Raw genomic sequence first — 12,435 nt, 5'->3', positions numbered from 1 at the left:
GTGACCCACATTTTCATCAATCATCTCTAGGCATCTAAGCTAATAAGAATGAATTTGTGATTCCAATTTACAAAGGGCATAACATGAATTGGTGGATTGAAATTGGCCATCTTCTACTACTAGGATTGGCTCCAGAATCTTTCCTTGGCCCATGCAATGGCCTCGTCCACGGCGGCGGCGCCGACGCTGTCGATGTCGCCGCCGCCGTCGTCGTCCATCAGCAACGGCGCCCTCTCCCTCACCTCCATCACCACCTCCTCCAGCCGCCGCGGCGTCCTCGGCAGCGGGTTGCCGAACGCCGACGACGACGCGGCGGACGGCGGCGAGTAGTAGTACCCGTAGTCGGCGTGAGAGTACTGGGACCACTCGGTCGCTGTGTCGGTGTCGGTCGCCGCCGGCGACCGCGCCCTCCTGCCGCCGGCGCGCGTCCGCCGGAAGCTGTGCCCGTTGCTGGTCGTCTCCGGGTTGGACGTGAAGCAGCAGAAGCCGCCGCCGCCGCGGTGGTGGTGACGGTGCTGCTGCGCCGCCGCGTGGCTGCTCGCCGCGCTGCTGTGGTTCGTCGCCGCCGTCCTGCCGGCGTAGTAGTAGCAGCGCGACGCCGGGTACGCCGCCGTCGAGCACGTGAAGCTGCTCTGGTAGTCGCATCTCGTCGACGCCGTCGACGGCGGCGACGAATCGTACCGCCGCGACGGGATCGCGATCGGCCTGCACGTACGCACAATGTTCTTGAGAATTACTAGTGTGCTTACGCTAATTAATCTGGTTAATTAGTGCGTGTGATTTAATTTGGCATTAACGTGATGAACACAATATGTGCATGTAGCTTCACGTGGCGCGCATGCACACCTGAGTTTGGAAGCGAAGGAGGAAAGCGTGGCGTCGCCGCCGCGGCAGCCGGAGGAGGCGGCCGCCGGCCGGTAGAAGGCGGGGCCGGCGCCGAACTCGTCGGAGCTGACCACCGACGACGACTTCGTCGACCTCGACCTCGACCTCGCGTGGCGGCCGGCGCCGAAGATGTCGTCAAAGAAGCCCTCCTCGGTGGGCACGACGGCCGCCGCCGCCGCGGCGCCCCGGCGGCAGAACGCGTCGGCGGCGCCGCCGTAGTACACGTGGTGGTGCTGCTGCTGCGCCATCGCCGGGGAGTGGTAGCTCTCGGCGGCGGCCTCGCCGCCGTAGAAGCTGCGGAGGAGCACCGTGCGCGGCGGCCCGCCGAACACGTCGCGGAAGTCGTCGGGCGCGAGGCTCTGCCGCCCGCCGCCACCGCCGCCGCCGGCGTGGTGGTCCGACGACCTCTGCCGCGGCAGCACCGACCCCATCGTGCACCTCCACGACTCGTCCATCGCCGCCGCCGCCGCCGCCGCCGATGACACAAGCTGGCAAGCTAAGGCTATGTGTGTGTGAGCTGAGCTCAGCTTGAGATCTCTTTATACAGAGACAAGGGCAAGTCAAGTAGGTAAGAAAGATAGATTGATTCTTTTGGGCACTGGATGCTTCTATATATATAAATTCATGGCTGCTACTGTATGATACTATGATCTGTGTCACTCTCTGCAGGTACAGAAATAGTACGAACAAGTACTACTAATCTCGCATTGGATTTTGCAGCAAATTAAATGAGATGGAAATCAATTAATTAGGTCAAAATAGAATTTCACACCAAACAGTTCAGACCAGTGTAGTATTTGTGATGATCAGGGCATTCTGATCAAGTATATATGTACTGTTGAATTACATGCCAGTCAAAGATTATGGAAAGGTCTTGGTGCATGATTTAGTACTCAGTTTAACACAATCATGTGCAACAGCTGCTAATCCTACCACATGTAGAACATGGATTGTTATATGCACATAGAGGCCAAAAAGTTAAAACCAGTGTAATACTGTATTAGTTGTCAAGTAAATTAGCTAACAGCTTTTGTGTTGGTCTGCTTAGCTGTTGTAGTGTTATCTGATAATACAAATGGTGCAATAGGAGAGTAATCAATTAACTGGTAGTAATACTTTATTGGAGAGGGGAAGCATGTGAGATGGGATGATTATGTTTTGCCATCCTCTTTGCAGACACCACATCATGGTGGTTGATCCATAGCCTCATTCCAATCCACCCTCACTTTTTATCATACAGAAAATTTTCCACTGACTTTGCCACTTCAGACTAACATCTATTCTGTGTTCTTGTTAATTGATTCTTTAATTCTGGTGCCTAGCACACAATTGTGAGGATAGATTAGGAAATTAGTGAGGTACAATAATTATAAATTTCAAATCCTAAAAAGACCAGGGCCAATCCAGTGTTCATGGAAAAGCTATCAGACAGTCAGACAGAGACAGATCAAAATGCTTAATTATAATTAGTCCAGTGTCAAGTTCAGCTATGGTCAAGTAGAAACAGGTCAGTGTTAATTGAAACACTACAACTCAGGAGCAGCTCATGATCATGCTGCAAATCATGTGGAGCTTGCTTAAAGCTGTAAACTGATGGGGCTAAAAGTTGCTGCAAGTTGTGACTGCAGATGCAGCAACCATCTTGCTAAACAATTCCACTAAAATCTTTGGCAGAATCACAACAATCCCTTCTTTCACTAGCTAGTTGAGAAACATTCCAAGATCCACATCCAACAGATCTAACTGTGACTCATGGTATATTAATACTTTTGTAATAACAATACATAACTAATTAGTACATCAACTCAGTATCTAATAATCTATCAGAGAATCTAACTATTTCTCTCGGCATCAGACCTAAGCATTAAGCAAAAGTAGAGCCTAAAGCACACTCATTAGCTGCATATGACAGAGTTGCTTCCTCCTGAAACCATCTTTCTCCTTGGGACCCTTGTGTTCTTCTTCCCTGCTGATCAGTCACTCACCTGTGGACACAAAATTCAGAATTAAGAGACCAGGTCTGTTCATCTGATTCATTGCCCATCATGAACACAAGTCAAATGTCGAGCTTGACTGAATCCATGCGCATGCATGCATGCATGAATTCAAGCATCCGCTTTCCAGAGAGAGAGAACTCGATTGGGTTAAAACGCATCGATCCTTTCAGAATTCAGATTCAGCTAGCTGCATGGGCAGCTATAGGTTCTTTCTTGCAGCTAGCATCGATCACTGGGAGAGGAAGCAGACAGACAGCGAGAGGATCAAGCAGAATGATTCCGTGTCCGGCAAAAGATATGAAATGATCGGCAGCGACGGCGCTGCTTTGCAGGAAAACGCGCGATGATGCGCATGATTCGTTGCTGTCTCCTTCCTCTCAGGCAAAAGCTCGCGCCGCTAAAAGTTTTCGCAACCAAAGAAGCAGCTGGGCTTTATCTCGAGCGATTTCTGAAGAAGCAAACTAAGGCTGAAAAGGAAGCTGCAAAGAGCTAACGAACAAGATCAACAGTGCAATCTAAGCCACTAATTAAGTAATTTTTCAGATAATGGCAATATTTCACTGAGATAAGAAGCTTTCATTGATCCATATGTGCCATTTCAGATGCATCTGCAGGTGAGATTGTATGAAGGTGCATTGGATTAGTTAAAGCTAATAATTGATTTGTACAATGAGCAAAATGATTATGTTCAGCAAAGGAAATGATTATTCAAGTGGCTTAATTTGGGGGTAATTTTGAGACAGGACCATGATGATGCATCCCAAATTAGCAACACATAATGGTGGTTGAAGAACATATATAATGGCCTTTAGGTTTCTTATGCCAATGCAGGCATACATGTGGACCAACCCACAATGTTCAGAAAACCAAACCATGCATGCAAATTGCAGCTCTTTCCAGGCTTTAAAAGAAGCAAAGCTCACAACTTTACACACACATACATGCATGAGACCAAATTCCACCTTTTTCTTTTCCTTCTCTTGCACTTCCTGACCAGAAAAGAATGAGCAGCATGCAAACTTTATGTCAGAGCTCTAGTATATACTCATCTCATACAGTTGGCAGCAAGAAAAAGAAAGATTCATGCAAGACAATGCGAGGATATAAACTATGCAGAATTTCACCTTTCCTCCCATCTTTGCACATTTGCATGCTTGACTATGCTCTATGTATGTTCGATGAAAATTTCTGAAGCTCAGTGCAGCTGCTTTGGTTTGCCTAGTAAGCAGTAGAAAGTTAAAGATCCAAATGGTAGATTTTGGCTTTAAACATTGCATGGTTTGAGAACACTTTTGTTAATTAACTTTACAACTTTTACATATTTAATGGTGTGTGCACAAAGTTGACACGGAATTGCAAGAACTAGATGGCTAGCCTAAGTGAACTTTCTGAACTTCATGTCTCTGTACAAGGAAACACACATCTTTCAGAGCTCAAGTAGGCTATGTAGTAAAAACCAGGAGGCAATATACACACCTCAACTTCTGAAGAACTCTAGTTTATAGTTGCATCTGATCAACATTATGTCCACCTGTTCATAAAGGCTGTAATCTTTTTGTGTCATCCAGGAGAATTGGAGAAAGAAGAGGATAATGTCCCTGCTACATTTGTCTGAAAATGAGAAAGACCCAGCTTGCAGTCCTATATGGGCCGAAATCATCTGGCCCATTTGGAATCCATTGTTGGGCCTGTCCATTGGTCCGATTCTCCTTTTGTTATTGGACAGGTTGCTCTGCTCAAAACCCTAATGGGCCTCTAACTTTTGATGCAAGCACTAACTCTGGGCTTCTCATGTGCATTTGAAAAAGACACAGTTTCAGGGCTGTTCAGATTGATACTATTTTCAACCATTTTATTTTTGGTAAAGTTGCCAAAAAAATATCTACGTTTAGTTTGTTGCCAAATTTAGTAAATACATAAGAAATCCTGCCAAAATTTTGGCAATATTGCCAACTTACCAAAATTTTAGCATTGCCAAAATTTGGTAAGGTTTATTTTGGCTACAATCTGAACAGTCCCTTCATCTCTGTCTGAAAAAAAAAGGAAAACGCATCAGTGAGTTTGATTCTTGAAAAGAATTCCAATTTGGAACTGCATTTCCTGGAGGAAATAAACTTGAATAGCTCTGAAGCTCTTCTAGAAACACCACATCAATTATGAAAATGGAATTATTATGTCTTTGTGAAAACAAAAATGGGGATCCAATCGATTCTTGAATGAAGGCACATGCCAAGCAAATATGCCATGACAGTGGCACAGCAATGTCTCTAGAGAGGTCGGCATGGTGAGGATCGAGCTGGCCATGGATGGAGAGTATCAATGTATCATGCAGCATTGCAGCTAGGGATCTGATCAGCAGCATATATATCGATCTATAATCTGTGTGCACTTTGACTCATCCAAGTCAGAAACACACACCTGAATCTGAAGGGAATCTTTTGGCTGATCAACCTGACCAGCAAGTAGCTGCCACTGTTTAGAGTAAGTAAAGGCTATCACTACCACTTGTGCAGTTGCACGCATGGGCACACACGACGCAGCCCACTGATGACTGAACCCACTGGCCTCCTCCATACCTTTGCATGCTTTCTGCTGCAAGCCATAATCTCACTGGAAAAAAAGAAATGAGCAATTTGCATTCACAGATTGCAGATGCGTCTCTCTTATCATATCTCTTGATGCAGTCGCAACTGTTGATGCACATGTGTGTCAAACTGCAGCAGTGACATGCACACACTCTGTGTGCATGTCACTGCTGCAGTTTGAGTGACCGGCTTCAGAATCATGCATCGATCAGCTGCTGATCAGTGTTCAGTGATCTTCAGCTAGGAGTAGCTCAGAAGAGCATCATCGCTTGCTAGCTGAAACAGTCCAAAGATCTCCAGCCTGCAACATCATGCAGTTGAAGGCATGGGGCAGGCAGCACAATCGAATCGATCACAACAATATACTATCAATCAATTGGCAGTGTGTGTGATAATACATAAAGTTGCAGAAGGAAAAAAAAAAGAGGAGATGAATCAAGAAAAGATATCCCTGCATACATGCGTGCCTGGTTTTGTGCAGAATCGATGAATGAATGAGAGAGAGAAAATAAAAGCCTTCTGCTATGCATGCTGCTGATGAGGTGTTTGTGTTATGGACATGTGGGGTCCCTGCATATGCTGCCCCTGATTTTGAGTGTGTGTGTGATGACCTGATTTCTTCAGTACTTTCACTCTCCTTTTCAGCCATTTTTCTATGCCCTCTGCTTGCCTGCTTGTCTGCTGCTGATCCCCTTCTGCTCGCGTGTTAGGTTAGGTACGTACTGCGGCGTCACCCATGCATGCATATATCCTGCATGTTGCTGTTGAGGATTAAGAATTTTGTCATGCTTTGCTATGTCAGTACATGTACTATCTATAGCTAGCAAGATGTGAGAATCTTGGCTAATATATGCTGCATCTGTCCGTCCTAGAAAAAAACCTAACTTCTGGCTATGAATCTAGACATAGATTATGTAATAATCATCATGCTATTTTTTTTCTTCTGCAGATGAAGAGGTGAATGAAACAGAAGAACAGTGCAAATGCTTGGATGTTACAGTGCATGAGTATGTGTGTGTGATTGTGTGAATGCCACCATCTGCAGGGAGGGACCATGCCTGCCGACATGCATGGCCGAGAAAGGTACACCACGATCGAGAGCGTCGGTTGTGTATCATATGCAAGCAGCCATAGCCAAGTAGCACAAAAAGCTAAACCTTACTGCTCTTGGACCATGCTTGCTTGCTAGCTGCATTGCATGCATCCACAGGAACAAGGATACTGACATGTGGTGACTGAGAACTCACAGATGATCAGGAACACGCCGTGGAAGTGCAGAGAAAAGAAGCGTGTGAAGGTGAAGCATATGCAGCTCTAGTAGCTAGTCAAACTCTGAATCAATCGTGTATTGCATTGCATGATGCATGGGCCCTAGCTCAGATATCACACGTATCAGTAATTCAGTATTCAGATAAACCGACCTGCAGTGTGATGTTCAGACGAAATTGGGGAGAAATGGGAGAAAGTTCAGAGTTCAGACGCGAGATGGAGAAAATTTGCTGCCTACATTTTTCAACTCCATGTTGACACTCGTCTCATCTGGTTAATGCGCTTGCTTGGTTGTCAAACAGATATGGCCTTACCTTTCTCTGCATAATTGAGCTTTGATCTCTAATTGACCACTTCTTTTTGGAAAGAAATCTAATTGACCATTTCCCTCCAGGCAAATCAGTCGAAGTCAGATGATTCTATTTCGCCTCTCTCTGGTAGATGTTCAAACCCTTTTATTATTGCAGTGAGCCAACTTTTGCCTCTCAACTAAGTGCTAGTCCATGAGGCCATGATACCCACAAGATAAGAACAATTAGTTGCCTGTTTAACTGAATATATATAGTCTCTGTCAGATGTTGCAATTGGCTAAAATACTCTGCTAACTGAAGAAGTCATACATGCATGTGTATACTTTGGCAAGTTGTGTGTGTGTGCTTCTGAACATGAGTTGAGCATGCAACTATGCAAGCATGCATGCTGTAATATAGTATATGGTTTAGCTTTGGACAAGCTGCATGTTTGCCTCCTTGATTGGCATCAAGAAGCAAGCTTGGGCAAGACATGGAGGCAGGCAGCAGGCAGGAAAATGGCATGCTGCCTGCATTGCAAATGGCTTTTTCCTCTCTTTAACAGCATGAGGTTTGCATAACTAAAAGCCCCATGGGGAACATTGATTCCCTCCTAATCATCATCATTGTCCCTCTTGTGCTCTAGACCTCTCCAACACACCTGCAGGAGAATGGAAAATAATATAGTAAATATATTATCATAGCCTGTATGATATATATATGCACCTATGTCCTGGTATTTAATTATCATCAGGGACAGGGACCCACCTGATGTATAATATTAGGGCATTGTCTCTGTCATACATATGCTAATTAATGTGCTTTTGCATTTGCTGGTGGTTTTGGTCCTTTGTTGTTGTTATCCCCTTAATTTCTCCCACTGAGGTGGAGTGGTCCAAATTGAGGTTAGATAACTTTCTAATAATAAATTAAGGTATGATGTCATTTCAGATCATTCTTTGATCAGGACTTGTGTACTGTTTCCATGCATAGGTCTTAAGTGGTGTGATCAGTGTGCTAAGCACAGATTATCTGCAGTGTTGTCCATGAGATTTTTTGGTTGAATTTGCACACATTGCAATATTAATTGGTTTGACCTGATTCGTCCTCTGTTGCTTTCAGAGGATTAGGTCCTATCATTACGCGGCGTTTTGTGATCCGCAGTACTAGTTGATTAGGAATGAGAGACCTGATCTAATTATTATTAAGGATTTAAATCCGAAATTAAGCTGTGGTTTCAGTTCATGAACAGGAGCATGACTATACATATTCTAGATTTAATTCTATAGTAATCCAAGTTGTCCATTCATAATCTGTGTATTGCCTGCAATGATGGAGCTATCTTTCCAGAGATATCAACTTGGGGCGCTTGACTATTTGTTGACCAGATCTGAACTTATTGCAGATTTTATTTGAGACACAAGTGAAGCTTCCCATACTGCAACTGTGCAGCTATATTCAGGAATTTTTCAGAAACCATACAACCAAGAAGAGTGAAAACCTGCAGCTATTATTTTGCTCTGTCTATCTGAAACTGTAAAACATGTACTAGTACTTAGAAAATGGTTTCATTATGAGTGAGAAGAGAGTACTTTACTGTTCCTGTTTCAGTAAACACCTAGATCAATGAATGTAGCTGATTACACTGACATAAAGGTGGCATCTCATGCTGAATTCAGTGATGATGGATGCAAGTGCCATTAAGGTCATCTAGGCATAATTAACAAAATTGCAATAGGATAGCTGTTTTCAGGTCATTGCTCATCTGGTTCATTCTTTACATAGCACCCTCATCATACCTAATCTCATAGTCTTTTTTTTCATTTTGGTTCATTCTCAGTGCAAAAGGCAAAGTATTCTGTGTTATAACATGGGGAAAGAATAGGCTATATCTTGGGATCATTGGATGCTTTTCTTGACTACTTTGGACATTGTTCATCACTTTTTTTGCTCAGTTTTTTTTCCTCCTCCCTTGATGAAAATTGTCATGTCATGCTTTTGCCACCACATGCAAATGCAATTCTATCACTGCTCTCACATCTAAGATTTGATTGCATCAAGGACATTGTTAGTGGGGCCCACAGTCCTTTGCTCCATGGGGCCCACCCTTGAATTAAGAGGACAGTTGTGGGTGAGGGGTTTCCTTCAAGAACACTGTTTTTGTTGCCGTTGCATAACTTGCATACTCCTATGTGTTTGTAGTAGTAGCATGCATCAACCCCGTCTCTGAAACAGCGTTAATAATATCTCTTCAACCTTCATCTGCAGACAATATTCCAGTACATAGCTGACAAACCAGGTAGATTAAACCATCTTGAACTTCATTTCAGTGTCCTTATTAGTAACAGGGATTAACTTAACCTTGTCCTGAAAAGTTAGAGCTGTAGTAACTACAAGGCTGTGCATCTCCAAATGCAGATATGCAGTCGGCAGAGTGAGAGGAAGAGAATGTCCACGTGGCATCTCCTGGACCATTCCGTCCAGCTCGGCTAGCACTTATGGTGATCAAAGATCTCAAGAGGAAGAACAGTTAATAGCTGTAATAGTAACAAGCTTCTTCTTCATGTAAATCCAGGAGGGACTGAAGTAGAGTATCCCTTTTCACAGTTGTTGCAGTCTATTTACTGCAAGGAGGCTGTTGCCTGATGAGAGAGATCGAGCTCTGAAGAAAGCAGAACAGTTGCAAGTATAAAAGCTTCTGCAAACCGGAGTACACCGCCACATTGCTTGCACATTGAGGCACATCATTTCTGGAGATTCCTAGGAGGATCAAAAGAAGACTTACCCCATGATGCAGCACCAGTGCCCAATCATAGATTGCAAGAAGAGATATGAGCTCTTTTTCTTTCCTTCTTTTTTTCTTCCTCCTTTCTTTCTTTCCCTTGTGTGTTACAGTATGTCTCTTTACATTTCATTTGTTTATCGAAACCTGAAAACTTGAATGACATTTTTTTTCTCTATAAGACCCTGTTTAGATTCTAACTTTTTTCTTCAAACTTCCAACTTTTCCATCACATCGAATTTTTCTACACACACAAACTTCTAACTTTTTCATCACATCGTTCTAATTTTTTCAAACTTTTAATTTTGATGTGGAACACTGAAGAACTGAATGTTGGTTCAAGTAGTGTAGTGTAGTACACTGACCAATTGGACTAGTGTCACTGGAGTAGAATAGCATGTGTATAGGTGGTAGGTATATGTGTGAATAGTGCCAGTTTTGGGCGATTAGTTGATGTCAATTTATTTCCCTGGATTCAATTGGTGACAATTGTACAGCACCTAGGGTCACCTAGTCACATCAAGCACAATCATACTGTTCTTTGACATGGACAAAGGAGGGGAGGGAGAGAGAGAAAGGAGAAGAAAGAGAAAGGGGGCCATCACACACACACACAGTACATTGAGCGATGAGAATTAAAGCTGAGAATGGTACAATTGGACAAACCCTCAATAAGAAAGCTCTAGGATCTAGCGTTGCAAAAAGCCATGGAATTGTCCTTGAGACGAATCCCTATTTATATTACTACTAGTGCTCCACATTATGTTTAAAAAATAGTGCTTCCAAATGCTAAAACTCCTACAGGCTATCAGCACAAAAAAAATGAAAATGCTAATAATAAATGCATCATTTTAGAATCATTTTGGAGGTTTGCGTTTTACCAATTCATATGTGAATTCAACCTCTTTTTTTTTTACACACCTTTAGGTACAAGAAAGAGTGCACTAAGATCCTTTAGTTGTAAAATTGAGTCAGTGATAAACAAAACACTTGATGTTACTGCACTAAAAAGTAAGAGTATAGGAGAAAGAAACCAAATAATAGTCACAGATATATATTCCATCTGTATCAATATATAACAACTTCTAGTGTTCATATAATTTATCTTATAATATAGCAACTTCTTCGCTTACTCTCTCATCTCAACTAATCACAACCATCTTATTAATTTCTTCATCTACTATCAATCAATCACTACATACTTCCTTAATCTCTACGAAAACTATGGAATCTTTATATTTTGAGATGGGGGAGTTTTAGCTTCACCTATAAGGAAGAAATCAGAAGATATGTAAATAAACTAGATAAGCAAGAATCCTTAAGGGGGGCTTTTCATTTGATAGACTTGACAGCCATCACTACCACCACTATGGCTCTAGTGATCTGAACCCTAGCAATAGCAAATTGCCATCATGATTTCTTCCAAGAAGGAGGTGGGCCTCATACCTGATGAATTGAAAAATCTCAATCTTTCATATTCAGTAGTATCTTTTTCATCACAAGCTCCCAAGAAAGCTAGGCACAAAAGAACAGACCAGCTTAGAAGAACACTGTAGTAGAAAAAGAAAAGGAGAAATTCAAACTTCAAAGAGATAGCTTGGGAACAAGGGAGCAAAAAAAATAAACAAACACTTTGCTTTGGTACTTGATATATATTCTTTTGGGATTTCTAGGCTTGGTTTGCACCGCTTTCCCCACCCTAAATGCCTTTATTTGTGTGTTGATCACTCATCAGTAGCCCCTCTTTGGCACATGCTTTGGCTTAGAATAAAGCCAAAAGCAACTTTAGAGCTGCCCCCAATGGATTTATTTCATTTCAGACCAACATTATGGATGGGGTTATCTAGTTAGATTGATGGGTCATCATTCTTTGTGCTAGGAAGCTGATGCATGCACATATAGCTAGAGTAGACAAAAGCTTCTTCCTAGGTAGGAGTAAGTACTCACTCAGGGGTGTTTAGATGGGGCTAAAATTTTTTAGCCCATGTCACATCGGATGTTTAGACGCTAATTTAGAGTATTAAACATAGACTAATAAAAAAACTAATTTCATAAATGAGAGCTAATCCGCGAGACGAATTTTTTAAGCCTAATTAATCCATAATTATCAAAAGTTTACTGTAGCATCACATTGTCAAAATTATGGCGTAATTAGACTCAAAAGATTCGTCTCGCGAATTAGTCCAATGTTATGAAATGGGTTTTGTAATTAGTGTATGTTTAATACTCTAAATTAGTGTCCAAACATCCGATGTGATAGGGACTTGGAATAAGTCCCTAGAAACCAAACAGCCCCTCAGACGACAAATATATACATGTCGTTTGAGAAATGCTCTCTATAATTTTGACCACTACTTTCTCAAGTAAAATACTTATAAAACTCACTAAAATCACAATTTACAAAAGGATTTTTCAAGAAAATGATCAACATGTATGATTTTCATATAGTCAATCTAAAAGTTAAAAGTTAAGATGATGATATTGGTACTAAACATTTTGATCAGTTACTTACCAAAAAAAACAAGTATATTCATGATCAGGATAGGAAAAAGTTCGAATTACTTTCTAAACTATTATATATATCGGTCCAAATTAATTACCCCACTAAATTACAAGGCGTAACTCTG

General features: G+C 42.3%; 1 protein-coding gene across 1 annotated transcript; it reads right to left on the bottom strand.

Moving 5' to 3' along the window:
• Nucleotides 1-9: 9 nt before the first annotated feature.
• LOC127777574 (uncharacterized) lies at nucleotides 10-1,445 on the bottom strand. Its single transcript, XM_052304178.1, has 2 exons — nucleotides 847-1,445; nucleotides 10-705 (listed from the first exon to the last, which is right to left on the bottom strand). Exons 1-2 carry the CDS (start codon nucleotides 1,338-1,340, stop codon nucleotides 120-122), a joined length of 1,080 nt encoding a protein of 359 aa, XP_052160138.1. The 5' UTR covers nucleotides 1,341-1,445; the 3' UTR covers nucleotides 10-119.
• Nucleotides 1,446-12,435: the final 10,990 nt, after the last annotated feature.

This window comes from Oryza glaberrima, chromosome 6, assembly GCF_000147395.1.
Source record: "Oryza glaberrima chromosome 6, OglaRS2, whole genome shotgun sequence".
NCBI lineage: Eukaryota > Viridiplantae > Streptophyta > Magnoliopsida > Poales > Poaceae > Oryza > Oryza glaberrima.
This window is presented reverse-complemented; position numbering and strand designations above follow the sequence as displayed.

Coding starts and splice junctions, on each gene's coding strand:
- LOC127777574 (XM_052304178.1), bottom strand. CDS start 1,340: ATGGACGAGTCGTGGAGGTGCACGATGGGGTCGGTGCTGCCGCGGCAG. Junction 706..846: donor TCCTTCGCTTCCAAACTCAG/GTGTGCATGCGC, acceptor GCGTACGTGCAG/GCCGATCGCGATCCCGTCGC.